We start from the raw sequence: 27,899 nt of genomic DNA, 5'->3' as shown, positions 1-27,899 counted from the left end.
CTGAGGCAGGAGAATTGCTTGAACCTGGGAGGTGGAGGTTGCAGTGAGCTGAGATCATGCCATTGCACTCCAGCCTGGGCAACAAAAGCGAGACTCCATCTCAAAAAAAAAAAAAAAAAGACTAATTGCCATGCTGATTGCCCTACCACTATAACAACAGGAAATTCAGGCAGAATATATGAAACATTGGTTTCAGATGTAAGACAACATAAAGCAAGGACTTTGATCCATGAGAAAAGAGAAATGAGTAAAGTAAGTTCTACAATTGCATGGACTTACTGCCTACAGGCAGCAGTTATCAGGCTGCAACAATGTGAGGGGGATCCTTTCAAAGCCTGGTATTCTCACTGAGCTTTAGAGACAGAGATTGTATTTGAAGAGGCCATGGCAGCTAGAATGTGCGAAGCAGAGTAGAGAGAGGATCGTTACAGATATCTACAGAGAGGACCCAATGAGTCTTTGCCTTAGATCCACAAATATGTGTGAAGAAACTACTCCAGGTCATAAAGACTTATGAGAAAAGCGTAAACAGAACAATTTCCAGTTGTCAGACAGTTGGGAATAGTTTAGTTTTTCATCTGAGGGGAAAGACCTCCTAACATGGGGGTACTGAGAAGTTTTCCAATTGATACTGACTCAGTAAAAGGCCTAAACTAGCTTCACAATAAAGACCACTCTGGACCCATAGTAATAAAGCTTAAAGCAAGCTTTTAAAAGGTAAATCTCATTTGTAAGGAATTTAACTGCATCCCAGAATAAAATGCCAAGACTATTTAAAGCAATACAATGAAATCTGGCATCCAAGAATATTTGGCATCCCATCAAAACTTACTAGACATGCAAAAAAGCAGGATAATATGTCCCATTGCCAAATTTTAAAAATCAATAGAAACAGGCCCAGAAATAACAGAGATGATACAGTTTGCAGACAAGAACCATAAAACAGCTATTACAAAAATTTGGAGATGATATAATGAGAAAATACACAGAAGACACACACACACACATACACACAAACCCAGATCGAATTTCAGGAGGAGAAGTATAACATCTGAAATTTAAAAATATACTGGATATGGTTAATCAACGATCAGGAGAAACTGAAAAGCAGCCAAAGATAAAAGACACTATTTATAAGGAACAAAGGTATGAATTACAGCAGATTTCTTGTCAGAATCTATGCAGTCCAGAAGACTGTAGAATGACAATATTAAAGCACTGAAAGAAAAAAACCATTAACCTGTAAAAAAAAATGCAAAAAATAATTTTTCAAAATAACAGAAATGCAGAGAATCTATTGCCAGCAAATTTGCACTACAAGAGACAGTAAAGGATGTTCTTCAGGTATAAAGAGAAATGATGCATATGCAAATACACATCTACAGAAAGGAATGCAGAGTGCCAGAAATGGTAATTGTGTGGGTAAATATGAAAGACAGTCTTTTTCACTTATTAATCTTTAAAGGTAACAGTTTCAAACAATTTTCAAAAAATAATACTGTATTCTACAATTTACAAGATATTTAGATATATATAAGACAGAAATACCAAGGACAGAGTGGAAAACTGGATGTATATCACTATCAGGTTTTTACACTATATATGAAGTGATATATTTTTAAAGGAAGATCATGATAAGTTTATGATATGTATTTTAAAGCTGAAAGCAAACACCAAATAAAATTTTAAAGAGCGATATAACGTAAGCCATAGTGATGACAAAGTGTAATCATGAGAATCATTCAAGTAATCAAAAAGAGACAGAAGATAGGAAAAAATAAATAAATAATAAATGGGACAAATACAAAACAAATATAAGTATAGTGAATTTATTCCAATGCCTATCAATGATTATATGAAATGTGAAAGACCTAAACAATGCAATTGAAAGGCAAAGATCATCAGGTTAGACGAAAATGGAAAACTCAATGAAATTCTGTATACAAAAAAACCTTCTTTAAATATAATGGCACAGATTGCTTGAATGTAAAAGGGCAATCGTATACCATGCAAACACAATCAAAATAAGAGTGATGTTGGCTATAATTACATTAGAAAGAAATATTTTTAAAACAAGGAATATTACCTTGGATAAAGAGGAAGATTTCATAGTGATAAACAGGGCAATTTATCAATGAGGATAAAATCAAAAGTGTGAACAGCCTTAATAAAAGAACTTCAAGCTTTATAAAGCAAAAATTGATAGAGCTCAAAGGAGAAATAGAAAATTTTACAATTCTACTTGGAAATTTCAACACTGCTCTCAACTGATAGAACATGTAGACAAAAAAATTAAAAATGATATGAATTACTTGAACATTATCAATCAAATGGATGTCATTATTTATAGAACACAAAAGAATATATATACTTTTTTCAATGCACACAAAATATGCATCATAAAACAAGCCTTAATATATTTAAAAGGATTTAAATCATGCATATGTTCTCTTACATAATCTAATTAAATTAGAAATTAATAACAGAAAGACATTTGAAAAAAATCTCCAAATGATAGGAAAGTAAACAACACACTTCCAAATAACCCATAAGTCAAAGGAGAAATGTTAAAAGAACATATGTATTTTGATCTGGCAGAAGAAGAAAGATTAAATATCAGTATCTCCTTAAGACAAAAGAAAAAGAAAAGATTAAATCTAAAATAAGCAGAAGCAGGGAAATCAAAATGTTAAGCCCCTAGGAGAGAGAGTGAAAGTGACTGTTTAATGAATAGTTTCCTTTTGGGGTGATGAAAATATTTCAGAACTAAATAAAGGTGAGCTTGCACAACACTAATGTACTAAATACCACTGAATTGCACACTCTAACATGGTTAGGTTTATATGCTAAGTAAATTTTACCTCAATAAAACAAAATGATGAGAATATAAAGAAGTGATATAGAAACTGATTTAAAAATTGAGAAAACCAATGAAACCCAAAGTTAGACACAAATTATTAATATCAGAAATAAAAGAGGGAATATAGTCACAGACCCAACAGATATTAAAAGAACGGTAAAATCATATTTTGAACAACTTAATGCAAGTAAATTTTAAAACTTAAATTAGACAAATTTCTTGATAGATATAAATGATCAAAGCTCACCTGAAAATGAAGAGATGAGCTGAAGAGTCCTCTATCTGCTAAGTAATTGAATTCATAGCTTATAACTTTCCCTTAAAGAAAATTCCATGCCCAGATGGCTTCACTGTTGAGCTAAACCAAACACTTAATGAAAAAATAATACTAATTCTACACAAAATAGTTCAGAAACTAAAAGGGGAGAAAAATTTCCCAAATCATTCGATGAGATTTAGGTTAGTTCCGATACTAAAATTGTAACAGCCCTAAAGAAAACTACACACCAATATTTCTCATAAATGTAGACACCACAATTCTTAACAAGGTATCAGAAAATTGAATGCAGCAATAGATTTTTTCAAATAATACACTATGATTAAGTTGAATTGATCCTAGGAGTACAAGGTTACATTCACGTTCAAAAGTAAAGTGACATTCTGGTTAGGTAACAATTTTTTAGAAAACAAAAAGCATAAATGATGAAAAATAAAACTGATAGACATTCTCAAATTAAAAGCTTTTTTGTAGACACTGTCAGGAAAATGAAAAGGCAAGCCACAAACTGGAGAAAAGGTTTGCAAAACATGTATCGGGGACTTTTATCCAGAATATTTTTTTAAAAAATCCAAATTTTTACAAGTCAGTAATAAGAGAAACAATACAAAATGCACAAAATAGTTGAATATACTCTTCTCCAAAGAAGATCTATGAATTGCCAATAAGCACATGAAAAGATTCTCATGATCTTCGGTCATAAGAAAAATAAAAATGAAAACCAAATGAGATACCATTACACACAAACCAGAATGGCTGAAATTAAAAGGATTGACAATACCACTATGTGAAGTGAAAAAATTCATTTATGTAAAATTCTAGAAAAGGCAAAACTATAGTAAAAGCATATCAGAGATGGCCAGGGATTAGGATTGAGAGGAGAGGCAGCTGCGAAGAGCACAAAATAACTTTTAGGGTGAGGAACTGTTCTCAGTCTTGATGTAGTGGTGGTTGCATGACTACGTAATTGTCAACATTCACCGAATTATAGTTTTGAAATGGGTGAATTGTGATGAATGTAAATCACATTTTAATAAAGCTAATTTGAAAACATATGAAAGATGCACCTTGAAAGGAAAAGAATCTTCACATAAAACAATAGTTGTGGGTGTCAGGAAAGCAACTTCATAATCCTATAAAAATCTTGAAATCAAAACACCCAAGGACTTTTAGTTCACCTTATAATTGCATATTAAGAATTAATTTTGAGACCCCACAACAATCCCTAAGAACAGTATTCCCTTATTTTTATACAAAATTATCCTTTGCCCAAAATATGTGTATGAGCACCCATGTCTTATCTATAATTATTGATAAGAAATATTGGTTACATTTTTCTAGTAGAAGGTTTTTAAAAGATACCAATTACAAGTCTTATCAATTCTAATTTGCTTAGAAATTCAAATGATTTTTAAGTTTGTCAACAAGCGTGTCATATATATTTACATATATATATTTACATATATATATTTACATACGTATATTTACATACGTATATTTACATATATATTTACATATATATTTACATATATATTTACACATATATATACACACACACATATATATATACACACACATATATATACACACACACACACACACACACACACACACACACACACCTACAAGGTAAAGCAGAAAAGCAGAGCATTTCTCCCTAACATCTGTTTTACAAGTTGGGATTTTTGCCTGATGGGTTGTATCCAATTTGGACATTTATCAAACCTAAGAAAACTTAGCTCTTTTTCAAAAATATATTTTCAGTATTAGATTTTGGAGAAAAAAATACTAAATGAATGTTATATATTATATATATGTATTCATAAGATATGTGTGCTATTTATATCTAGATATATATTATGTATCTAGATATATATTCATAAGATTACATATGTACATATTCATAAGATAGATATCTAATGGATATATATCTGGAAATAGATGATAGATAGATAGATAGATGATAGATAGATAGATAAATAGATATCTTAAAATTAGTCCCTAAATTAGAACTGGAGTTACAAAAAGTAATTTGTATATTTTAAATACATTATTTACAATTAATGTTTAAATGGTGTTACTAAAAAACACATAAATCTGAAATACACTCCATATTTAAAGTAGGTTGATTATAAAATAACAAAACTGAAGAATAAGTAGTTTGTCTTAAGTGCTGCTCTTGAACATGAGAAAAACAACTTTGTAGATGACATCTGTGGATATTCTGCAGGAGATCTTTAGATGTTCTCAGCAGCTTTAAGTGTCAATAATGGCTCCATATGAAAAAATTCACAAGTTATGCCTTTGTATGTCCTCAAGCATGCTCCTATAGTTTTCAATATAGTTATGCAATAATCCAGGTAAAACTCCCCACTCCACCAACTAATATGCGCAAATACAATTAAGAGAAAGAGAGAGGAGATAGATGCCACGGAGAACATGTATATATAAGACAGATTATTTGAGATGAGATTATAGACCATGCTGGAAAGTGTGGAGAAGGAAAGAGAGAGAAAGAGGAAGGAAGGAAGAAGAGGAAAGAAGGAAGAAGGAAAGAAAGAAGGAAGGAAGGAAGAAGGAAGGAAAGAAGGAAGGAAGGGAGGGAGGGAGGGACTGAACATTAATGCAATCTCCCAAAAAGATTTAGGAAATTCTGTACTCAAGATAAAAACAAACAAACAAATAAGAAACTTGCATAGAATATTTTGTCAAAAAAGGATTGTCCAATACTTGTAGGAGAAAGTTGAGATAGAAAAGAAAATTCTGTAGGGAATTTATGATAGTCACGCCATTTGAGTTCGGCCCTGTACCTCTGTCTAATAGCAAGGGGGCTAAAGCCCAGCTGTGGGGTTCAAATCCCAGCTTGGTCATTTGCTGCTTTGGGACATTAAGGATATAATTTATCCTTTTTCTATCTTGGTTTCCTCAACTCTACAAAAGACTAATTAAGTACCTATTCCAGAAACTCTAGGAGCATGGTCCAGGCATTTGTTTTGTGTTTGTGTGCGTGTGTGTGTTTGTGTGTGTGTGTCTGTGTGTGTTTTCTGTATTTTTTTCTTTAAGAAAAAGATCTCCAGGTGAATCTAATGAAAGACTAGGTTTGGGAGCCTGTGGATGAGATAAAAGTCTAAGATTCTATAGTTATATTTTGTGGTTGTTGTATTAGACTGTTCTTGCATTGCTATAAAGAACTACCTGAGACTGGGTAATTTATAAAGAAAAGAGGTTAACTGAGTCACAGTTCTATAGGCTGTACAGGAAGCATGGCTGGGGAGGCCTCAGGAAACTTACAATAATGGCAGAAGGCAAAGGGAAGTAGGCACGTCTTACATGACCAGAAGGAGGAAGAGAGAGAAGTGGGAGGTGCTATACACTTTTAAACAATCAAATCTCATGAGAACTCTCTCACCATCACAAGAACTGCAAGGGGGAAATCTGCCCCCATGATCCAGTCACCTCCCACCAGGCCTCTCCTCCAACACTGAGGATTACATTTCGACATGAGACTTGGGCAGGGACACAAATCCAAACTAAAGCAGTTGTACACACCAAACCACCATGAATTCACACTAAATTAGATACTTAGGAATATTTTCTCTCTTTCAAACTATATTGCAGCTGCTATATACATAGAAGTTTTTCAATAAATATTGAATAATTCATTCTAAGAAGACACTTATTTTAGAGAAATAACGCTTTGGGGGCATGAAGTAACAAGGCCAAATCAATGGCAGAATCTGGGGAATTTTTATTCATCTGGAACCTTCCACAATATACTGTCTTATTTTTGTGCTATTAATGCACTATTTTCCATATATGTACAAAATTGTATGCATATATAATAATTCATTGTTACTTCTAGGAAAGGAAATTCCCAGACCTACTACCATAATAATACTCTATGTAGGTTATTTTATTTGTATGTAAACACAAGCTGAGATTTTTTTTCTGCATCTATAAAATGAAGATGTGACCAGGCCTCTCATACAGAGACACTGAGAGGTAATGAGACTAATAATCCCTTTGATGGTAGCAGGCAAAGTTTTCACAATCAAAATCAACAAAAATAGCGGAACCTTAGGCTTGCAGGGATAATATTTCTTTTCTTATTGTCAGGCTTTTGCTTCTTCTATATAAATAGGAAAGGTTCAGCATATTAATCCCAGATATTCTGCACCCAGAGGGAAACGTTGTGCTTATTTCAATAGGAATTTGACCTTTGCTTTAGGTGAAACCATCAGAGCTCTTGGATGAGAAGCTCATCTTTCTGGTCCCTGGAACATTGTTCACGTACACTTGACTACATTTCATCTCTGTCCTTAAACCTTAAGTGGGGGTCAATAAACACAGTTGTTTGACTTGAATAGTACAACTCTTATATTCTTAGTGACATTATAATTACTTAACAATTCTCCTATGACTTTAGAGCCTAATAAAATCCGTTGACTATACATAAAAGAGTAAAATAAAGTATACCTCTCAGGTAGGCCTGTCAGAAAGATGCAGGCTTAAATTTACACTGCAGCAGTTACAAAGCTCAGAGATAGAGATATTAGGGTTCTCACAGCAGTCTAGCTAGAACACTATTGGGGGATAACTGGGCAATTGTAAAAGAAGAGTCATCACCATGCAAAGTTTAATTGTGACCAATTTTATTTTAGAACTGCATTGTTGGGTGTTTTATGGTAATGTAGATTTTATTCAATATTTATTTTTGCATATTTTAAAAAAAATTCCCAAAGCGATGCTTTTATACACATCTTCCCAATAGTAGTCAAGTTTGGAGATGACTTATACTGTAGCCTCAAGGATGCAAGAACAATGAAGTAAAATCACAATTCTGGGTAGGTTTTTACAGATATCTGCTACCAAGATGAGCAAAAAGCTCAGGGTTTTCAGTCCTTTTAAATAGTTTTTCATCTAACGCAAGAGAAATAAACTTTGGAAAAGTTCAATTTTGAACCCCTCCTGTGGCTTTTACATAAAAAAGCTTTATGCATTTACGTTGTAGGACTCAGGCAGTTCATATTAGTCGCTGTTTTAGGCACTGCTGTAAGTACTAAACCACAACAGACTCAAGAAATCCACTTTTTCAAATATGATTATTAAATGGCTCTCAAAATAACGTTATGGAAGTTACACTGTCTGAAGGATGGTGACTTGACATGTGATGCACTAAACATGCAGTTTTTAAATTCTGCCTTGTCCTAAACATCATATAATCAACCAAAGCATAGATTTGATAATGGACCTCAACAAGGCTCACATTTGAGAAATGAAGTAACAGAGATGATTAGACTTATAGGTTCATCATATCAAAGAGGTAATCATTTGTGACTTTCCAATATTTTAAAATAAAAGATTGAATAACTTTACTTCATTCAACTAAAATGTGGCTTGAAAAAAACATAGCATTCTGGATATAAAGCATTCTGTTAACATTGCTCTTCAGTACCTTGCTTTATTATTATTTTTTTGGTATGTCTGCATGTTGCATCCAGAGCTACAGATTTTCCACAGTGCTTTTCTGCCTCATTCAAGTATAATAAAGTAGAAATCTATAGAAGCTCTAAGGTTAAACAAACTGTACATCATACAAAAAATTAACTTAATTTACACAGTCAAAAAGTATTGGCAATGCCCTTTATAAATCTTATCAAAGATTCATCACAAAGGATACTACAATCCACATATGTGATCATCAGCATACAAATGCCATTTTGATTTAGGTGGTGCAGAACTGAGTATCTGTTAAATGTACACATGTAGAATCAGCAATTTGTACCGTATGTATTTCTTTTAAAGTAACAGTATTGTCAATCTAATCTAAGGTACAGGATTTTCTTATTGCATATTTATTGTTGCTGAGGCAGTTAGTTATGATACAACAACACAATATCCATAATAATTTTAAATAAACAAAAACATTTCTCCTGGCAACAATATAAAGAATATATTTTTTCTAAAATCAATGAGAACATTGCTACATACAGATTTACTCAAATACTGAAAAACATGACCTTAAGGCATCTGCCAGAAAAACAGATGTACATATTTATATGAACTAAGTTATGCAAGAAAAATTATTGCACGAAATCCTATTATTTTCAAAATAAAATATTCTTCTGTCTAAATGTACATAATTCCTTATTTCTTCATCAAATCACGTTAACTGACTTGCTCAAAACCACTCTGCCTCTTAAATAAGGTTTAACAACATACACTAACAATATTACTGGGTTTGACCCAGGAACATTAGTACTGACATAGGGTTTGTAAAAACTATTTCCTACATTAAGAAGTGCTTTGGAGGAAACTAGATTTGGGGATTCATTTTACATTCTTAAATATTCTGATTTACAAATATCTTAAGATTCAGGGTCTTTTATGTCAAACAAAATGGAATTTGTATAAGAAAATTTATTCATGAAAATAATCAGTCTTTTCCTGAAAATCCACATTTTCTACAAGAGAATGAAGGTCTATTGATTATGAGACATTCACAGTGTTCTCCTCTTGATCAGGAGTCTACTTGTTCATCTTAATTAAGAAACAATTCATTAGAATTCCTGAATCCTATTATTAGGATATTCGCATAGAATAGCACTAGTAACAGCAGTCACATAGTTTTTATTTAGAAGGGAGAGACTGTTTCTACAGAACGCTGTTATTAATATAAAAATAGTAAAAATTGGATTCCCATTAACATGCATCCACACCTTCAGTTACTCCTAAACTGAGTACAGTGGCTCTAAGTATTGAAAAGGAGCATCATTCCACTATAGAGAGCCCTGTGCAGCCTGGTTATCTGATAATAAGATAAAGACACTCAGTTTCTAAAACAGTCTCTAAATCTGCCCCTTAAATGTGGGTATCTTAGCAGCATAATATACTTAGCATAATAATTGAGAAAGTTAAGGAAATTAGAAATGATACTATGGTTCATACTTAGAGCATGCTTTAAATTAAGCAGCCAGTTTTTGTTTTTTTTTTTTTTGAACTTTTTGTGTGTTAGAATCTCAGCTAATAACTTCCAGGCAAAACACATTATTATTATTATTATTTTAATAAAAATTTGCAATTCCTTTTCCTTTGTTCCTTCAGAGCAGGGACTATGTCAGTTATTTTATTTCCCATATCCTCAGTTACTGTACCCTGCATATGACTGGTACAAAAAGTCAATGAATAGTTTTTAAATGAACATGTTATTAACTAATTTTAATTAACTGAAAAAATAATCATGCTATATTTTGGTGCTTTTCTAAGACATTAAAGTAGGTAATCATCAAAAGATACCACTTAGTAATATTTTCACTTAAAAAAAAAGCTCCTAAATTCCAATATTATTTCTCTATACCCCTGAAATACCACGGATGCAATATCTAAGGGTAAAAAGAAAAAAGTGAGAGTGGGATTCAGAAAGAACCATGACTCCATTGCAGGCCAGATAAAGACTATGTACCAAGGCCAAAAGTCTTTTTAGTTTATACAATTCTGTTGTATAACAGGTGTTGCTTCTTTGAAAAATAATTTCAAAAAGCAGAGGAACTTACAAATATTTGGTTTAGTTACCATAGAAAATATGGGCACTGTAGAATATAACACTTTCCTTTATTTCGGAACTCACCCCAGTTTAATTTCATTCTCACTATAACCACCATAATACTAGGAAGTCTAAGTTTAAGAGCAGACTTTGAATATTCAAAATTTTACTGGTTTGAAATACAAATACTTGGTAGTATTATTCTGGATGTTTTTAAAGAATAACATGCAGAATTGTTTTTCTGCCTTTGTTTTTAAAATAGAATAAAACTGCTAATTTTGCATTAAAATAAGGCACAAATCACTTTTAAATACCTTGAGACAATTATTTATGAGTGGCTAAATATCCTCAAAGCAACACAGTATTATAACCAAATACCTTGAAAGGTGGCTGAAAAGTAGAACAAAATTTGGATTTCTGAAGCCGTGATGTCGATAAAGCAAATGGACTAAAAACCAAATTTGACCCATGCTACACTCACAGTTGTTTTTCAGACTGAGTTCTAAAAAACCAAACAAAAAACCATACCTCATTTCAAAATTCATATTAAAATGCTGATTTGCATTCTTTTCACAAATTATGAAGGAATATTTGCCAAGCAGATTAACAACCAGAGTAACCTTTTTTCCTTCTGATTTAAAACAGCTCTTTTGCTATATGGACTTCTTCCATTATAAACTTCAGTAAAGTAAGTTGTAATTTTGTAATAAGCTTATAAAGGCAAAATTTGACAAGAACCTTGAGACTTCTGTATTAAAAAATAAGGATTAAACATTGTTTTCCTTAATGTATACAGTCCATACTTATAAGGGAAACAAGAATTGTCTTCTTATATAATCATAATGAATAAGTGTCCCAAATAACACATATCCATTTAGATTTTGAAACGTAGGTTTAAAAAAAACTTGGTCATTTTCTTTAAATTATTTCAAACCCTCTTCTAGGATTTTAGCTGAAATTATATTCTTTCAATAAATATTTAGAATATAGTCTTATTGGGGTTCTTTAATGATTTCTTGAACATCTTTTCTAAAAAGAAATGTAAAAAAAATCATGATTGGAGATGTATAAAGTGGATATACTGAAAATGCTAATAACAATTTAACCATACTATCACTGCTTTTTTCCCTGATTGTGCCTGTTAATCTAGTCTATCATGAAGTAATTAGTACATGATTCCTTCTCAGATGAATTCCAAAGCTCAACAGTGAATTTGAGAAAGAAGAAACAAATTTTCTATACAGAATTCCCAGTTATTTATGTAGATACTTCTCTGCCCTAAAGAAGGGGAATTATGACTCCTCACTCCTGCATGTAGTGACTTCCTTCCAAAAACGACAGCATGGAAAGGGCAGGAAGAACTTTAGAGTGACAAACGCTACCTCAGCCAGGTTATCAAGGTCCCTGTCAGCATTCACAAATCATGTTGACAGTACATACCCTTGATATGACCTGATGAAAATGGCACTTTACTTCTGTGATCATCTCCTCAAAACCCACAATCCCAGTCTAATCATGAAAAAAATACCCAACAAACTCCAAGAGAGGAGGACGCTACAATTTATCTGACAGTACTCTTCAAAGCTGTCAATGTCATCAAAAATAAGGAAAGTCTAAGAAACTGTCACAGGCAAGAGGAGCCTAAGGAGACATTCCAACTCAATATAAAGTGGTATTCTGAATAGGATCTTGATGTGGAAAATGGATATTAGGAGAAAACTAAGAAAATCTGAATAAAGTATGGACTATCAATATTGGTTCACTAATTGGGGCAGATGTACTATAGTAATGTAAGATGTTAGTAACAGGGGTAGATGGGAACTCTCTGTACTATCTTTGCAATTTTTCTGTAAATCTAAAACTTCTAAAATACAAAGTCAATTATTTTAAAAAGTAAATTTGAGATGATGATATGAAGCATTTTGATAGAGAATTATTAGTTAAAAAAAAAGATTTTTTTTTTTTTTTTGTCAGGACAGTTTATGTTGTATTTGGCTTTTTTGGGGTGGACCCCTAAATAGCAAAGGCATACAGAGAGACTGAAAACTCGTTAGAGTGTCTCATTTGTAAACAGAAGTCATTAACTTCACATTGTAATTCAGCACTTCCTATATTTCACTGAATGAAAGGTAAATGTATATTTTTATACTTTTTGGAAAACATGGCTATAGTGCTTTATATAAGCAAATTAAATATTTCCATTAAGAGAGCTTTTTAATCTTGAAAAGATGAATTTTGACCTTGATTTGATGAATAGAAAAAGGCATTATTGCTCTGCAGAACACTAATAACTTATCCTTCAAACTTTATACATACTTTCATACATTATTTAACTATGCTTAAAACAGCTTTAAGATTAAGGCAATTAGTGGGTTAACAGTTTCATCAGCTTCAGGCTAGTTTTGATAAGTTTTGATATCTTGATCAGTTCATGCTCAACCAGATTAGTATAGTAGCTACTGGTTATGTGCATGGGTTACATATGCATTCTTAGCTTAAATAAAATAAATGGCATTAAGCACCAAACACTGGGAAATCTCATGTTCAATACATACTTTAAACATACATACAAACTAGTACCTGATTTAAAAGCACAGTAGAATTCGCTTTATATTTAAAAATCAATGCATTTCATATATCCTCGAAATGAACAAGTGAGAAAAATGTTGCAAATGCAAAAAAAAATTTAAATAGTATGAGTTGCCATTCCTACAAATAATTCTGTTTATTATACAGATTGCATTGAATCTCAAAATGTCTCCATAGAAGCTTGGATGCAAGATTTAAGTTTGGTTTCCATTTGTGTTTTTGTCTGAAATGTTCAAGCTTTGTTGGAAGTCAGATGTCATATGACATAATGACACTACTTCATGGAGCAGTCCACTATCTTCTGAAGTCTCTTTGGCTTCTTTCCCTTCTTTCTCCCAAGGAACAAAAGTCGATGAATGCTGCCCAAGACCGGGTATAAGCAGATCATCTGAAATCTGGCTTAGTGTTTCCCTCTTTTCTGTTTTTCCTTTATCAGTCTGGGAAACTTCAGGGGAAGTGAGTTGGAAATCCAGTCCTGAAGTAGGGTCACTCACATTGTCAGCACCGAGGTGCTTGTCACTGTTTTCCTCTTTCAGGATAAACAGAGAATCTGTCAAACCACTAGAGGAAACCCGCTTCCTAGGAGATGGAGGGAGGTGTTTGCCATGGAGGGCACTATCGTCTTGCCCAAGATTCCACTCTGCTTGGTCACCAGAACCACCACAGAGGAAAGCCAGGTTATTCTCACTAGGAGCATTAGATTTATTCTGAAAAAAAAGAAGAAACAACAGATTCAGAAAACTTTTCATAAGCATTAATTTAGTTCTTTTTTCTCTTTTGAAATAAATGTTAATTGTGTTAAGTTCCTCCCAGAGAAAATACAGCATTGAGAGTCAATTTTAAACATTTCCAAATGGCTCTATTAACAGGGATGAAATGGAATGGACTTTGGTTTCCACTGCCTTGCAGTTGTCACCTATCAAATTCAAACTAGATTATATAATTAATGCCAAGTTCTGAAGTCACTTACTATCAGAACAAGATTGTCATTACTCATACTTCTATCTCTGCTGTTTTTAAGCATTCAGTTGAATTTGCATAAAATAATGTTAAAAAATAAAATCATGTTCATTTTTGGGTAAGAAAAATGATTTGAATGAATACATTTACTGAAGTTTTTTTGAAAACTCAGGAAATATGGGGAAAAAGTGAAAACATTTCACATTTTAAAAATTCCCCAGAGACAAGTATAAAATTAGGTTGCAAGAAAACATTATTGCTTGACAAAATAATTTCAATTAATGACAATAACCACTAGAACTAGATAAATGAAAGGGAAAATACTAGAATTTTAATAATAGAAATAATTTCTAGTGATTAAATTTTATCATATTTTTGAAGTTTTGACCCTTACCTACTTAGAGGTTAAATGCTTCTACCAACAAAGATTATAAGATCCAGTAATCACAGCAAAGGCAAGAATATTTTCTTCTAATTTTATAAGTAAAAAAAAATCTACTAACCGTAGGTTTGTAATCAATGTCATCCATTGATCTAAAGAAATCCAAGCTCTTTGCAGCTGCCAGCTTCCCCTGATCTGAGCTGTGTGTGCTCAATGTATCAAGAATCTCTCCTAGTAAGTCCATTTCACCTGAGTAAGGAGTCTTCACTCTTGTTTCAACAGAGTCATCACTCTCATAGAGATAAGCAGAAGCTTCTTCACCATCTTCAGAAGATAACCTGAAGAAAAATAAAACACGCGGTAGTAGGTAAATAACCATATTTGCTGCATGTAAGTAATCTCTCACCAGTTACATTACATTAATGAGAGAGTTAACAACAAAATCAATAACTGGTTCATCACCAAATTCTTTACCGTGATGTGTTTACTAATTCCAATACGGAAATATTTTGTGCATGCATTAAGAACAAATAAAAAGTTTACGGTACCTTATGAAACTGAAAGTAGAAGTAGGGCTTTTCACAGTTTAATTCTGTGGAATTTGGGACCTTTACTTTAGGAATATTAGACTGAACTACTTGGAAAGTTTGCTATAGCCTAAATTTACTTTCAATATTTAATATGGCTTTCCTTTATTTATTCACTTATTTTAGAGGAGAATGCATATTCCTTTACATAGACATAGATATAGTTAATGAAGAAAAAAGAATGTTCATTTTGTCATTGTCATACATCAATTGTACGAAGCTAAACATATATTATTTCCCTTATATTAAAATTAATTTTTAACACTTTTTATTAAATTTTCATCTTCTGATATCACCATAGACTTAAGTCTCCTGTACCCTCAATTCCATTTCTTTCTATTATCACCATTCCTGATATTTAACCTTCCTCTCTTCAGAATGAGTAAGAGCCTAATTTAGATGGGCTTCTATTGCCCCTTTAACACTATCCCAGATATCTCTGTAGACATTATTGCTTTCCAAGAACAAGATATTTAAGGTCCATCTTAGTTTCCTGTCCCAAGATATCCCCCATAACATTCCAGGAGCACTGGGTCCTTTTGCTGAAGAACACTGTAAAAGGGCAACATCTGAGCTCTAAGAGTGCATACTCTTCGAAATACCCTTTATCACCAAAAACTTCTGCTGTTAAGCCATTCCACTTAATAGGACACCAAAATCCGTTACTTACTTGCTTGCTCTTTCAATGTCATCATCATCTTCGTCATCATATAGAGCACCATCAAGGCTCTTAAGAGGCCTTTTTAAGCGTGCCTGGAGAGAGAGATTGACAATAAACTGGCATTAGCAGTTTAAAATAAGTCTCTTTAGCAAATTTTAAAGCAACAATGTGATTTGATAAGAAACACTTTTGCAAGAAATATGCATTCAGGGTTTTTGAATATTACCCAATAACTTGACAAACTGGGACAGGAAGAAAGGGAAGCAATAAGGTATATTTATCTCAACACTTACTAACTTCTCAAACCAATAAAAAAAAACCCAACAGATCACTGGATTGAATACATATGCACAGTCACATAGACTTTCAGGCCCTGATTTAGGGATACTTGACTTATACTCAATTATACCCTCATGCACCCATCACACAGTTTCAACAATTAACAGTATTTGCCAATTTTGTTTCTTTTATCCCCAGCCCACACTCTCTTCCACCCCAAGTATTTTAAAGCTGTGCTTCTCAAATCTTAATGTGCGTATAAATCGCTTAGGGACTTATAAAAATGTAAAAGTGTAGATTCTGGTTCTATAGTGTTTCTGAGTCTGAATTTCTGCATTCTAACAAGCTCTTAGGTAAGGTCAATACTGCTGAATCTGGGGGGTCACACTTTGAATCATTAAGTTTTTGAAGCAAATCCCAGGCAACCTATTGATTCACCTGAAGTACTTCACTATGTATTTTTAACAACTTTTTAAAAAACATAACCAAAATATCATTATCATACCTAGCAAGTTAATAATTTTTCTTTAATATCTTATAGTATTCAGGCCATATTCGTATTCCTCTATTTCTCCCCATATTTTTTGGTACGTTTCTTTGGACCAGAATCCCAACAAAGTTAACATTGTATTTGGTAGATATGTTTCTCAGGTCTCTTTCAGGGGACTCAGTTCAACCTTCCCTCTCCTATAAGCCATCCATACCCTTTAACATGCTATCCTGTCCTCACTTCCTATAAATTGGTAGCTACCTCTGGAAGCTTACCCTCAGTTTCTTTTTCATCTTCCTTTGATTTTGGCAAGAATATTACATGGGTATTGATATGTGCATTTTTACTGTAACATTATAGGCACATAATGTTTAAATGTCTCATTTTTGGTGGTACTAAGATTCATTAATGACTTCAGGTATGATTCGTCGAGCGATCCATTATACATTTCATTATCAACTTTTGACCTGAAGGTTTTAGCATTCCATGATAACCACTGGCTAAATCCACTATTTCATTAGGGGCTAAAGAATTATGCTTTTCTAGAGCATTCCTTCTATATTTATTTGCTGGCATTCTATAAAGAAGAGCTTTACCTTATCAACTATTTGACTATTCCAAAATACAATGTATGGGACAGGCAGGACAAATCCTTGATTTCTTTCCTTTTAACAATTTTGAGAGTGATGAGCTAAGCTAGTGTCCTAACAATCTCTAAAGACAAGTCATGAGGGTTTTTTTTTAATTCCCATTATTAGTAGACACTTGATGTTGTTCAACCCACCACAATTCTTCTTCTTGATGTTCAAATTGTTCCATCTTTGAAATACACCATGATTATGTTTTTAAAATAGTCCTTATCTTTTAGAGCTATATCTTGAAATGTTCCCAGATTAAATGATATGCTTTTGGGTATTTATTTCAAAATAATTTAATGGTGGAGAAAGAGAATAGGTGAGGCTGTGACTGAAATAAGATTGGCCATGAGTTGATAATTGGTGAAAGCTACATAAATGGTTCCTGGGGATTTTTGTAAGCTTCTCCTTCCTTCTGCATATGTTTGAAATTTTCAAAATAAAGTTGCTTTTTTTTAATGGCCCCATCTGTTACCAGTGGTAGCCCTTTCAAGTTGATTCCTATGTCCTTTGACATAAACTCAGAAGTGTTTAGTAAGTTTCCTGTTTTTGGCACAATAAGATGTCTCATTTCAACTTAGAATTTTTCTGCATCAAACCTGGAATCAGCCATTTCTTCTAAAAAACACTGGTTTCTGTAGATGGGAAATGGCATTTAAAGGTTCGAGTCTGGGTGCTATGGGTGCTTATGGCTGCAAACCATCCTTTTGAATGAACAACAGTAAACTTGAATTTGGAGACTTCAACCATGACACCAGAGAGGAATAACTTTCTGCCTTCTGATTCTGAGTTCCCAATCTAGATAACTGTCTTCTTTTATTGCAGCCACAAAGAGTAAGCAAATTTATGGAACCTATAGGACTGATCCCTACTCCACTCCCTCTATGCCACTGCTTGTGAGTGGCAGAAAGGAAGGAATGAGTAGTAAAATATGCTCTTATAACCCCTACTCAGAATGTGTAGTGAGGTTTCCATAAGTTCAGGGATTAGAAATGTATCTGGGGCCTCTAACTGTCTAAAACTGGGGCCTATCACTTTATCACTATAAGTTTAAGGTACATGAGTTAAACAGAAATCTGCAGAGTAGCCTAAGAACAAAGCCACCACTCACAGCAATATTTCTGTGGGAAAAATATATTTCATGCACTCTCTCCAAAACTCACAAAATATGATACAATCCTTTGTTTCTGAAGACAAGCCATTAGTATTACACTGAGCTCTGTATATGCTTGGCTTTATACCAGCTAGCAGGTCCTGCATTTAAGTTTTTGTTTACAAATGAAACAAACTGAAACAAAGTCTATGAGGAAGCTGAGACTTTATATTGCTATCAGTTAAAATCACTGCTACTTAAGAACTAATACCGGAAGATTAGACAATACATACTCAACAGTGTTTATATTTGTAGAGTACTTTGCAAAACACTCTCACATACACACAAGTACTACGAAATTAAATTAAGTCAAGTCTTTGACACTAAACGGCTCTAAGTCTAATGGACCCTACAATAAATCTGGAGTTATTCCCAGAGAAGTATATAATTTGCCCAAGGACACACACTTTATCAAAACTAGGAACCAGAAAACAGAACTTACATCTTTCCCTATTGTGTTGCAAGTCCCTTGTTCATTTCCTTCCACAAAAGTTACCTTTATATTCTGTAGCTGTCTGCATATACTATAGCATCTCTATTTTTTAAGTCCAACTTTTTTTATGAAGCTACTGCTTTTTCCACAATCAAACATCTATGTCATGATATAAGCTTCACAGATACATTTACATTTTAGTTTCATGTTTCCTAGCTAGACAAGCATTCTATCCATTTCTATATAGGGATGTTAAACAGTATGTCTTATGATAACTTTTAACACTACAAGTAAAATTAGAAACAGAAGTAAAACTGATTAATATGTTGTTTTCCTTTCCTTGGCTGTTGACCTTTGTGTTATCCATACTTATTATACATGTACTTATGTACTTAAAATTATTTACATATATGAAATAAGCTTCTTCTAATTAATAGTCATTGAATATATATCAACCTGCATTAGGAACTGCAGTTTATATATAAGAAATAACAACGTCCAAACAGGTGACAGAATATGTCAATTGCTTGATGACTTCTACATAATTGTGTTAAGGTCACAAAAAAAGAGAAAAAATTAAGGAGAAAAATAATCATAATGTAATCGACATTTAAGACAGAGAAGAATAGCAGTAGAGATAATCTGGGTCCATACAAGCTCAGCAGCTGATGGTGTTCTGGTGGGTTGCGACTCTGAAGCACAGTGCTTTCAGGGGAAATAAAGGACAGTTTTCCCCATGTTCAGAACATACAACACAGGGGAAAAAAGGCCTGGTCACAATCTTAAAAATAAAGGTCTTTTGTGGGGAAATGGTAGTAAGTAAGTTTAGACTGCAGAAACCATATTGTGTATTCTTAAGGGTGCCAATACCCAGCCAGTAACAGTACATCTTCATCTAGGTTAACAAATCACAGACATATCATTATTAAAAACATGCATATGAACTATGCAGGACCTGAAATGTAAATGACTATGATAGAGAAAAATAATCTCAACCCACACAATAAAAATAAAAAATATATACATTATTTTAACACAATTGGGTATAGTGACTTATCCTTCAACATCCAGCTCAAATGTAGCCTCTGGAAAGCTTTATCTGGTAAGTGTTCCTCTGTATGGCCACATATTTGGTAAACATTTGGAAAATGTACTATTAATCTCATTGTGTTATCTGCTCATGTGTCTGCCTGCACCACTACACTCAGAGCTCTCTATAAGTGGGATTCAAATTTCATACTTTGTTGTGCCCTTTGCACCCTACTGTATGCCTTCCTAGCATGGAAGACAGTAGTAGCATGAATGCAGGATGTGCTTACTGGGTGTTTGTGGATTAAAGAGACGCTAGAAATTCAGAGAATAATTAAATGTGGCTGTTGCCTTACTTGGGGGAAGTACAGAATAGCAGCTTACAGAAGGTTCTCAATAACTATTCGTTGATGAAAAGAAAAAAGGAATAAATGACAATTCACTTGCCTTTCATTCATTAGGTCCTGCAAGTTCAAGGTCTGCACCCTAGGGTTCCCTTTGTTCTAACCAAAGGTACCACCATGGCCTTCTTCAACCCCTTATATTTGTCCTGATTTGTCCTAGCACAGGACCTTTGCATATGATTCCTTTACAAGAAACACTTTTCTCTTACATTTATCCTCTTTGCACTGTCTTTGTCTATACACATCGATTTTCATTCAAAAATATGTAGTAACTGCCTACCCCATATTGAGTCTCTATTATTCTGTCTTGCAGAATGTTACAGTCTGTAAATTGCTGACAGAGTGATCTTTTTAAAAGGCAAACCTAATCATGCTATACTCCTATTTAAAGAAATCCTTCAATGGTCCCTTACAGTCTTCAGGATAAAGCTCATACTACTTGCCTTGCACAGAGGGATCTGGCTATGGCAGCCTCTCTGGAGGCTTCACCTGCCATAGAGATGTTTGCACCACACTACTAAACCGTCTCCTTTTCTTGTAGATTTCTCAATGTCTTCTGCCTGTGTCCTACACGTGGGCTGACATGCTACCAAAACTTCTTTCTTCCTGGCTCTTCCCCCCAGCCTCCCCATGTTTTTTTTTGTTTTTTTGTTTTTTTGTTTTTTTTTAGTTATCCTTCAAACCTTGGCTCAAGAGTTTATCTTTCCAGGAAACACTCCCTTGCTCACCAATTGATTTATATGCCATTACATTCTCTCTCCCACCGTACAGTAGGCTTTTGAGGGCAGACCCCTTGCCTTGCTAATTTATCTCTTGTGCCCTCAAAATCTAGCACATTGTGTCATACATACTAGTTCCAGGAAAACTGCAAAAGACTCTGAAAGGAGCAAAATGATTATGAGGTGTCTGACCAGTGGAATTATGAATGCTGTCTAGAAGGTCCTGTGGGGGTTATCAAGTTTTGTAGTGCTCTGCATCTTTCATTGTCTTCAACTATCTTGCCAGGATATAATTGGACAAATTGTACAACCAAGGCCTTATTTTAAGTGGCAGTAATGACAATCCACTATAATGGAACAAAGAGGTTGTTGTATTTATGCAGTTAATGCCCACAAAACCCTCCCAGGAAAACTTACATGCTGTCTGCCTGAGAAAGTCCAACCTTATTGGGGTAAGGAAGGCCCTTTTCTAGAAAACCAGGAACCTTAGCAAATTTGGAGAATCTCAAGAGGAACTCACCTTAATTTACAGATGTTTCAGGTAAACCATATGGTGGCAAGCTTTCTTGGGCTTAGTTGCTTAGCTTCAAGATAGCAAATAGCAGAGACTATATAGGCTCAATCTGAGGTTTCTTATGAAAATTTACATAAGTAAGGAAATTCTGAAGCCTTAGCTAGTCAATACTGCATGGCTCTAGATTTACAATGCAAACTCAAGAAAGCTTAAATGGTTAATTAGCTTTCTGGTTGCCCCAACTTAAATAGGCCAAATCTAGTAAGAACAGTCTTCTTTTTGTGACTAAGAACAATCTTAGAGATTATTATGAACAAAAGTGGGGAGACTGTCGGGAAAACTGTGAAAGACTTTGAAATGGGCAAAAAAAAATATTGCCGTCCTCCCAGTGGAATGCTGAGTGCTGTCTAGCATTCTTTTCCAGGTTTTTCTGATACTATACAGGTCTGCACCATTCATAGGTTCTATTTTTATAGCTCTGTAAAGATAGAAATTAACTTGTGAAAGACTGACGGTAATGCAAATGTTTCTTGTCCATAGAGATGCAAGTAAATTTTGTCCAGTGAAGATGTAATTATTACATTGTGGATATTATGGTTTTGTATCTGTCAGCATATACATTTCAGTACTCGAGTGTTTCTCTTTTTCAGATTGTCCTTTATACCACCTTACTGGGGTTTCCATATTAATTAATGAGCTAATTAAAATATGAGTCATAAGTTTATTTTTATTGTAAAATTATTCTTTAGGTCAGGCAGAAATGTTTTCTGAATAAATGAATATCTTTATACATAGTAGGTAGTTTTTGCTGAGAACCTATTAATGAACTGATAAGAAAAACGTAAAGGATAAAGTACTATACTAGTTCACTGACATAAACATTTTTAGTGTCCATGAGGCACAGAAGGGTATTATATTCATTCATTCAACAAAGATTAAAGAAATGCCTGCTTTGTGCCAGGCATTGGGCTACATGCTAGAGTACAGTGATGACTAAGAAGAGGCTCCTTGTCCTCATGGATATTATATTCTAGTAAATGAGACATGAATTAAATTGAACAGTCATACAAATAAGCATAAAAATTATGACTTCGGTTAATTTGTACTAAACTATGATTGCTATGAAAGCCCTTCAGGAAGTTGACCTAGTGTGGGAGGTCAAGGGAAGTCTTTCCCTGAAAGATATTTGAGTTGAGCTCTGAAAAGTTAGTAGGTTAGTTAGATGATGGAAGATGTAGCAATATGTGCAAATGTCCAGTGGTGGGACAATCAGGGCAAATACTAAGGAATGAAAGGTAACTATTGGTGCATTGTGGATTGGGGCTTATGTTGGTACATGGGATTTTTTAAGGGGCCCATTAAGACTTGCAGTTATCCTCTTAATCACTAGATGGCAGACATATATTAAGAAGGCAAAAGCTGGAAATTTAAATTCAAGGGGGATTATAATAGTAAGGTGGGGGAAATCATAGATTTAGCAGGGAAGTATGGGAGATGAGAATTTAGTAGGGGCAGGCAGGCATGGGATAGCCTCTGGACTTACAGGTCCTGATAATGAAGAGCAATAGAAAGCCATCTAATCAACAAATATTTATTGAGAACCTACTGAAAGCTGCTACTGCGTATTCCCTGAAAGTCAGTAGCTGTATCTCATTTTTCTTTCAGTTCTTAGCATCTCTTCACTTCAACATCCATTAAGCACTTATTACATGCATACTACTGCCTTCCATGCTGTGAAGCATAACAAAATAAATGAAAAAGATGTTCCCTTTTCTCAAGACACTTAAAAAATATAGGGTGAAATGCCAAAATACTACATATAGTAGAGCAGTTATAAATAAAAACTTTATTCCTCATTGTATGAACATAATTGATAAACTTTTTGATCATAGATGAAAATCTTACATAAATGACCATTAATACTGATAAGTAGTGTCAAATTGTTGATGTTCCTAAATAATGAAAAAATAGGTCCAGTCAGCTAATAATATAACTGTAACTACATATTATAAACATTGGTAAATTCTGAGATCAAATAAGAAGGTATAGAAGTTTCTGAACTGTACAGACCTGGTGTAGCTATCACATTAACACTGGTTATTTCACTAGTCATGTTGATGCTGTGCAAATTAGTAACTCTCTTGAAAGATAGTACTGTGCAAAACAAGGGTACTTTTTTTGGATGTAAAATACATCATGAGAAAACAAAATAAGCAAAGTTTTATATCATTCTGATACAAAGAATTAAGAATAAAATGGGGAATTGGATGTCACACAACCTCAATTAGACTGCTCCTAGGGCCTAAACACACATAATTGTAAAAGTTTTGCTCCCCTGAAAATGTAAAATGTCAAGTACACATCTAATATATGTAAAAATTCATGAAGTGAACATTCGTATAACAAGGGATGCTTGCTAAGAATGTGAAAAGGTACTAAACTAATGAAAAAGGCTATCAGCATGCAATACAACTTATTAGAGGAGATATTCTACTAGAAACACTGACCCTACAGGTGGACACTAAGTGAAAAAATATATACTGGTAAAGACAAGAAGGAAAAGTATTTTATATGAAAGAAAAAAATGTAAGAAAATGTACACAAAATGTGACAGAGGTAGAAGGACCAAGACACAAAATCATAGAACTTAATGTCTGAGGAGATCTCAAGAAATAAGTTTAGTTTCGTTACAGTAAGCAAAATAAATCTTTCTTTTCACTGCAATGGTTTCCAGAAAGTGAATCAGAAAGTAGAATGATGAAAATCACTCCCCTGATGCACCAAGGAGACTGTTAACCTTGCAGTTACCATTTTGATCACCAGGTGGCAGACAAATATTAAAAAGGCAAAATGCAGGGTAAATTTAAATTCCTGGGGTTTGGGAGGGGGAGGAATAAGGGATATAGGCAGACGAATGAGAAAATATAACTTTTTAGACATAAGAAAATTAAGATGCTTGTAATACATAAATTTTTTGAAAGTAGGTACAATCTGTACTACCCTCCATTTTACAGTTGAGGCAACTGAGATCCAGAAGTGTTACCTTGCTTATCTAAAGTCTACAACAAATCCCCAAGCTTATATATTTTGCAGCCTAAGAAAAAAATACCTGCATGAAATAATATGTGAATAAATTAAATAATAATGTAGAATTATAATAGTGACATCTTAAAATGCATGGCAGTTTATAATTCAAAACAAGCTTTAAAAAGATGTGTTTTAATTTGTATAGGTAATAACTAAAGAGTTAAAAGACTTACCCATGATTGACTTGCTTCAATGTGTTAGCTACTTTATGTACTGTATTTTATTTCATTTAAATATCTACTATACAACAAATTTGGTGAACATTTTCTCTATTTTACATATTAGGAAACCAAAAGATTAACAAAGCAAAGTGACTTGGGCAAGACAAGGTAAATCATAAGTGACAGAATGTGACTCCAACCCAAGTGTTCTGACTCATGAACAGAACTGTTTTCATCATAACTATGCTAGATAAATAAGTCCAGAGAGACCCAGAAGAAATAAATGTCCAAGAACTAGCCTGAGAAAGGCTAGCTCTAAAAATGGCAAGCTATAAATCTCATTTTTTAAGGCAAGTGGTAGTTACAGAATAGTAAGAGTGCTAATGTTCCAGGTAGATGAGATGTCAGGATGAAGAGACAAGAGCTGAACATACTTTGCGAAATATGCTGAAAACATACATGTCAGGGCAAAAAGGTAAACTGGAAGATTATCAAGATACGTATTTGGTGAAGTCTGATGAATTCAGTTGATTAAGGGCTGTTATTAGGCTAAGGACACAAAATTTTACACAAGCATCAGAATTACATTCCTTGAGCAGGTGACTGCTATGTGAGACTAGGTCACTAGGAAAGATTCTGATGTGGCCCTAACACATCCAAGGACCCTTTACCAATTCTCCCAGTCCATAGTGATTTCAGAATCCTTGTCAGTTTTATTCACTTATTTCTCTACCACTCAACTGTCACCTGATATATTCCCCATTATAAAGGCAGTGTTTAATTTTAAGTACATTCCTCTCTTACCAAATCCTTGAGACTAAGAATCATATCTTTTCATTTGTTTTGCTTCTAATATCACTTCCACTTCAACTTAGAAGGTAAAACCTGCAAGAGAATGTCACTTCCATCCTAACAATGAGAAAAAGCTGGATAATCTTTTTAAAAAATCATAATTTTTGTTGAACCTATGAGACCTGTGTTGCAAGTCAACCAAGTAAACTGAATTTCATATATTAGAAGCTCCTCCAAGGAGAGATGAGAGACAGGATTAATTTCACCATTGGCAAAGCACAAGGGAAGAGGTAGCTGCCATATAAACAGGTAAGAAAAAAATCTGCTAAAATGTCAGTAAGGTCTTAAAGGCCAACCATGGGCTAACATGTCAGCTTAGAATAGCTGGGCGTCTCAAAGACAGGGGGAGTTTGCACACGCAAGCTCTTTTCCATATATACATTTCTTTAATTTTATTTCCAATTGAGGTAACTCTACTACCTCGTGCTCATAAGAAAAATTGGGAGCAGTACAGGTGACTGAAAAGCACTCCCCTTGGTGGTTCAGGCTTGCAGGAGGTGACAGGCTGCACAGGGACAGGCATGAAGTCCCACTGACCTTTGAAGACATTCATTTATAAAAAACAAAAGCCTTAAACTGCTGACAAACTCACTGCCTCCCAAGACTGCTGGGGGAAATGTAGAAGTAAAACCTTTATCTGCCCTAGGGAAGAATAAGAAACCTTCTTAAGCACAGAATCCTATATTGATACCAAGCAGAGGTCTACTACCACTGAGCAGGGCAGAAAAGCCTCGGCCACCTAAGACCAATCACAGATATAAGGAAGTTTCTCTGCCATGAAAAGAAAGTGGAAGGATGCTAAGAAAGCCCCACTCCTAAGGCATGGGGGTGCATGGCCCACTTAAGACAAGCATAGAGAACACATAAGGCTAGGATCAACTAACTAGTCACAGATGTTAACTGCTTTGGAGGGGCAAAAACATTGAAAGAAAAGCCTCTATATAGCTCAGGGGTTCCAGGACTGCTGATAGCTCAGAGTGAAGCAAGAACACTGAGAAAGCTTTCCAGTACCTTCTTTAGAAGTACTCTACTCTAAGCACAAGATAATAGCAGCCCATTACAGGCAATGATATCAACAAAATCAAAATCCAGTTCATATTCCGATGGACTCAGCCTCTTATACAAACAGCATTATAGAAGAAGAGCCTGCCAGTTTCTAGGTGTAAATACTATTTAATTGTTTCTACCCATTTCTGGGTGTAAATACTGTTTAACTCTTTCTATACATGGGGTCCATTGTTCAATTAAGAATTATAAGACATGAAAAAGCAAGAAAAATAAAGATGGACAACATGCATGAATAGATGGAATGATAGCAGAGAAACGGAATCTATTTTTTTTAAGTCAAGTGATAAAAAAAATTTAAATGATGTAAGACATGAAGAATTCTTCTGATGGGCCCATTGGAAGACTAAGGAAAGATTCTGTGCTCTTTAAGACAGGTCAATAGAAATTATTCAAAATGAAACACAAAGGAAGAAGAGAGCAGGAAAAATAAGACAAACAAAAAAATCAACAAGAAGAAACAAAACAGAGCATCCAAGAACTGAGCGATATTAGAAACCAGTCTAATTCATTCTGCTCCCAACACATAGTTGGCATTCATTAATTTTTTTTTGGTATGTTGTTGTTAAAAGTTGACAGGATATAAACAATATTACTAATATTTATGAAACTTCTGGTGACTGCTGGAAGAACAAATTCTGTCACTACACTAATTCTAATCTTCACAATAACTCTATGGAAGTGGATATAATTATCAATATTTTATAGATCTGAGGGCTAAGAGGATTAGAGAAGTTAGGAAAGTTACTCAAGTTCACATACCATCCAAGCGGCACACTGTTCTGATCCTGATCTCTTATACTACAAAGCCTGGAATCTTTACATTCCCACAGGGGGTCTTTCTATTAAGTGATGAGGGTGATGGTTGGATGTAAAAAGGAAGAGTAAAAATAAACATCAATGAAGTAAAGTCTTTCTGAATTTGTAAATAATGGTCCTTAGTAAGTTAAGAGGAGGTAAGTGATCTTGAAAACTCTAGATCGGCAGGCCTAGCACAAAGTAGGTGTTCAGAGGAGGTATACAATCTCGAAAGCTGTAAACCAGCACACGCTAGATACTGGCTGTGTTGAACTGAATTAGACAGACTCTCCATTATGGTATGTCCATTCTGTTCACAACGCATTAAATGCTTATTAATGCTAAGTTGGGGTCTGTTCTAGAATTTGACTAAAGAAATCTGCATATTAGATTTTAGAGAGAATATGAGAAATCAGAACTG

The 27,899-nt window shown here is 34.0% G+C and overlaps 1 protein-coding gene across 5 annotated transcripts in view; it reads right to left on the bottom strand.

The window, feature by feature from the left end:
- Nucleotides 1–7,772: 7,772 nt before the first annotated feature.
- The window catches only part of DENND1B (DENN domain containing 1B), a 265,472-nt gene continuing 245,345 nt past the window's right edge, over nucleotides 7,773–27,899 (bottom strand). For all 5 annotated transcript variants that reach the window (XM_055378544.2, XM_055378528.2, XM_055378538.2 and 2 more), the window contains 3 exons: nucleotides 15,869–15,951; nucleotides 14,733–14,949; nucleotides 7,773–13,976 (listed from right to left, as the gene is read on the bottom strand). In XM_055378544.2, the coding sequence (XP_055234519.2) occupies nucleotides 13,464–13,976; nucleotides 14,733–14,949; nucleotides 15,869–15,951 (813 nt within the window). In that variant the 3' untranslated portion in view covers nucleotides 7,773–13,463. The remainder of the gene's footprint in view (nucleotides 13,977–14,732; nucleotides 14,950–15,868; nucleotides 15,952–27,899) is intronic.

This window comes from Gorilla gorilla, chromosome 1, assembly GCF_029281585.2.
Source record: "Gorilla gorilla gorilla isolate KB3781 chromosome 1, NHGRI_mGorGor1-v2.1_pri, whole genome shotgun sequence".
Lineage (NCBI taxonomy): Eukaryota > Metazoa > Chordata > Mammalia > Primates > Hominidae > Gorilla > Gorilla gorilla.
The sequence above is the reverse complement of the archived record's forward strand: the minus strand, read 5'-3'. Positions and strand labels throughout refer to the sequence as shown.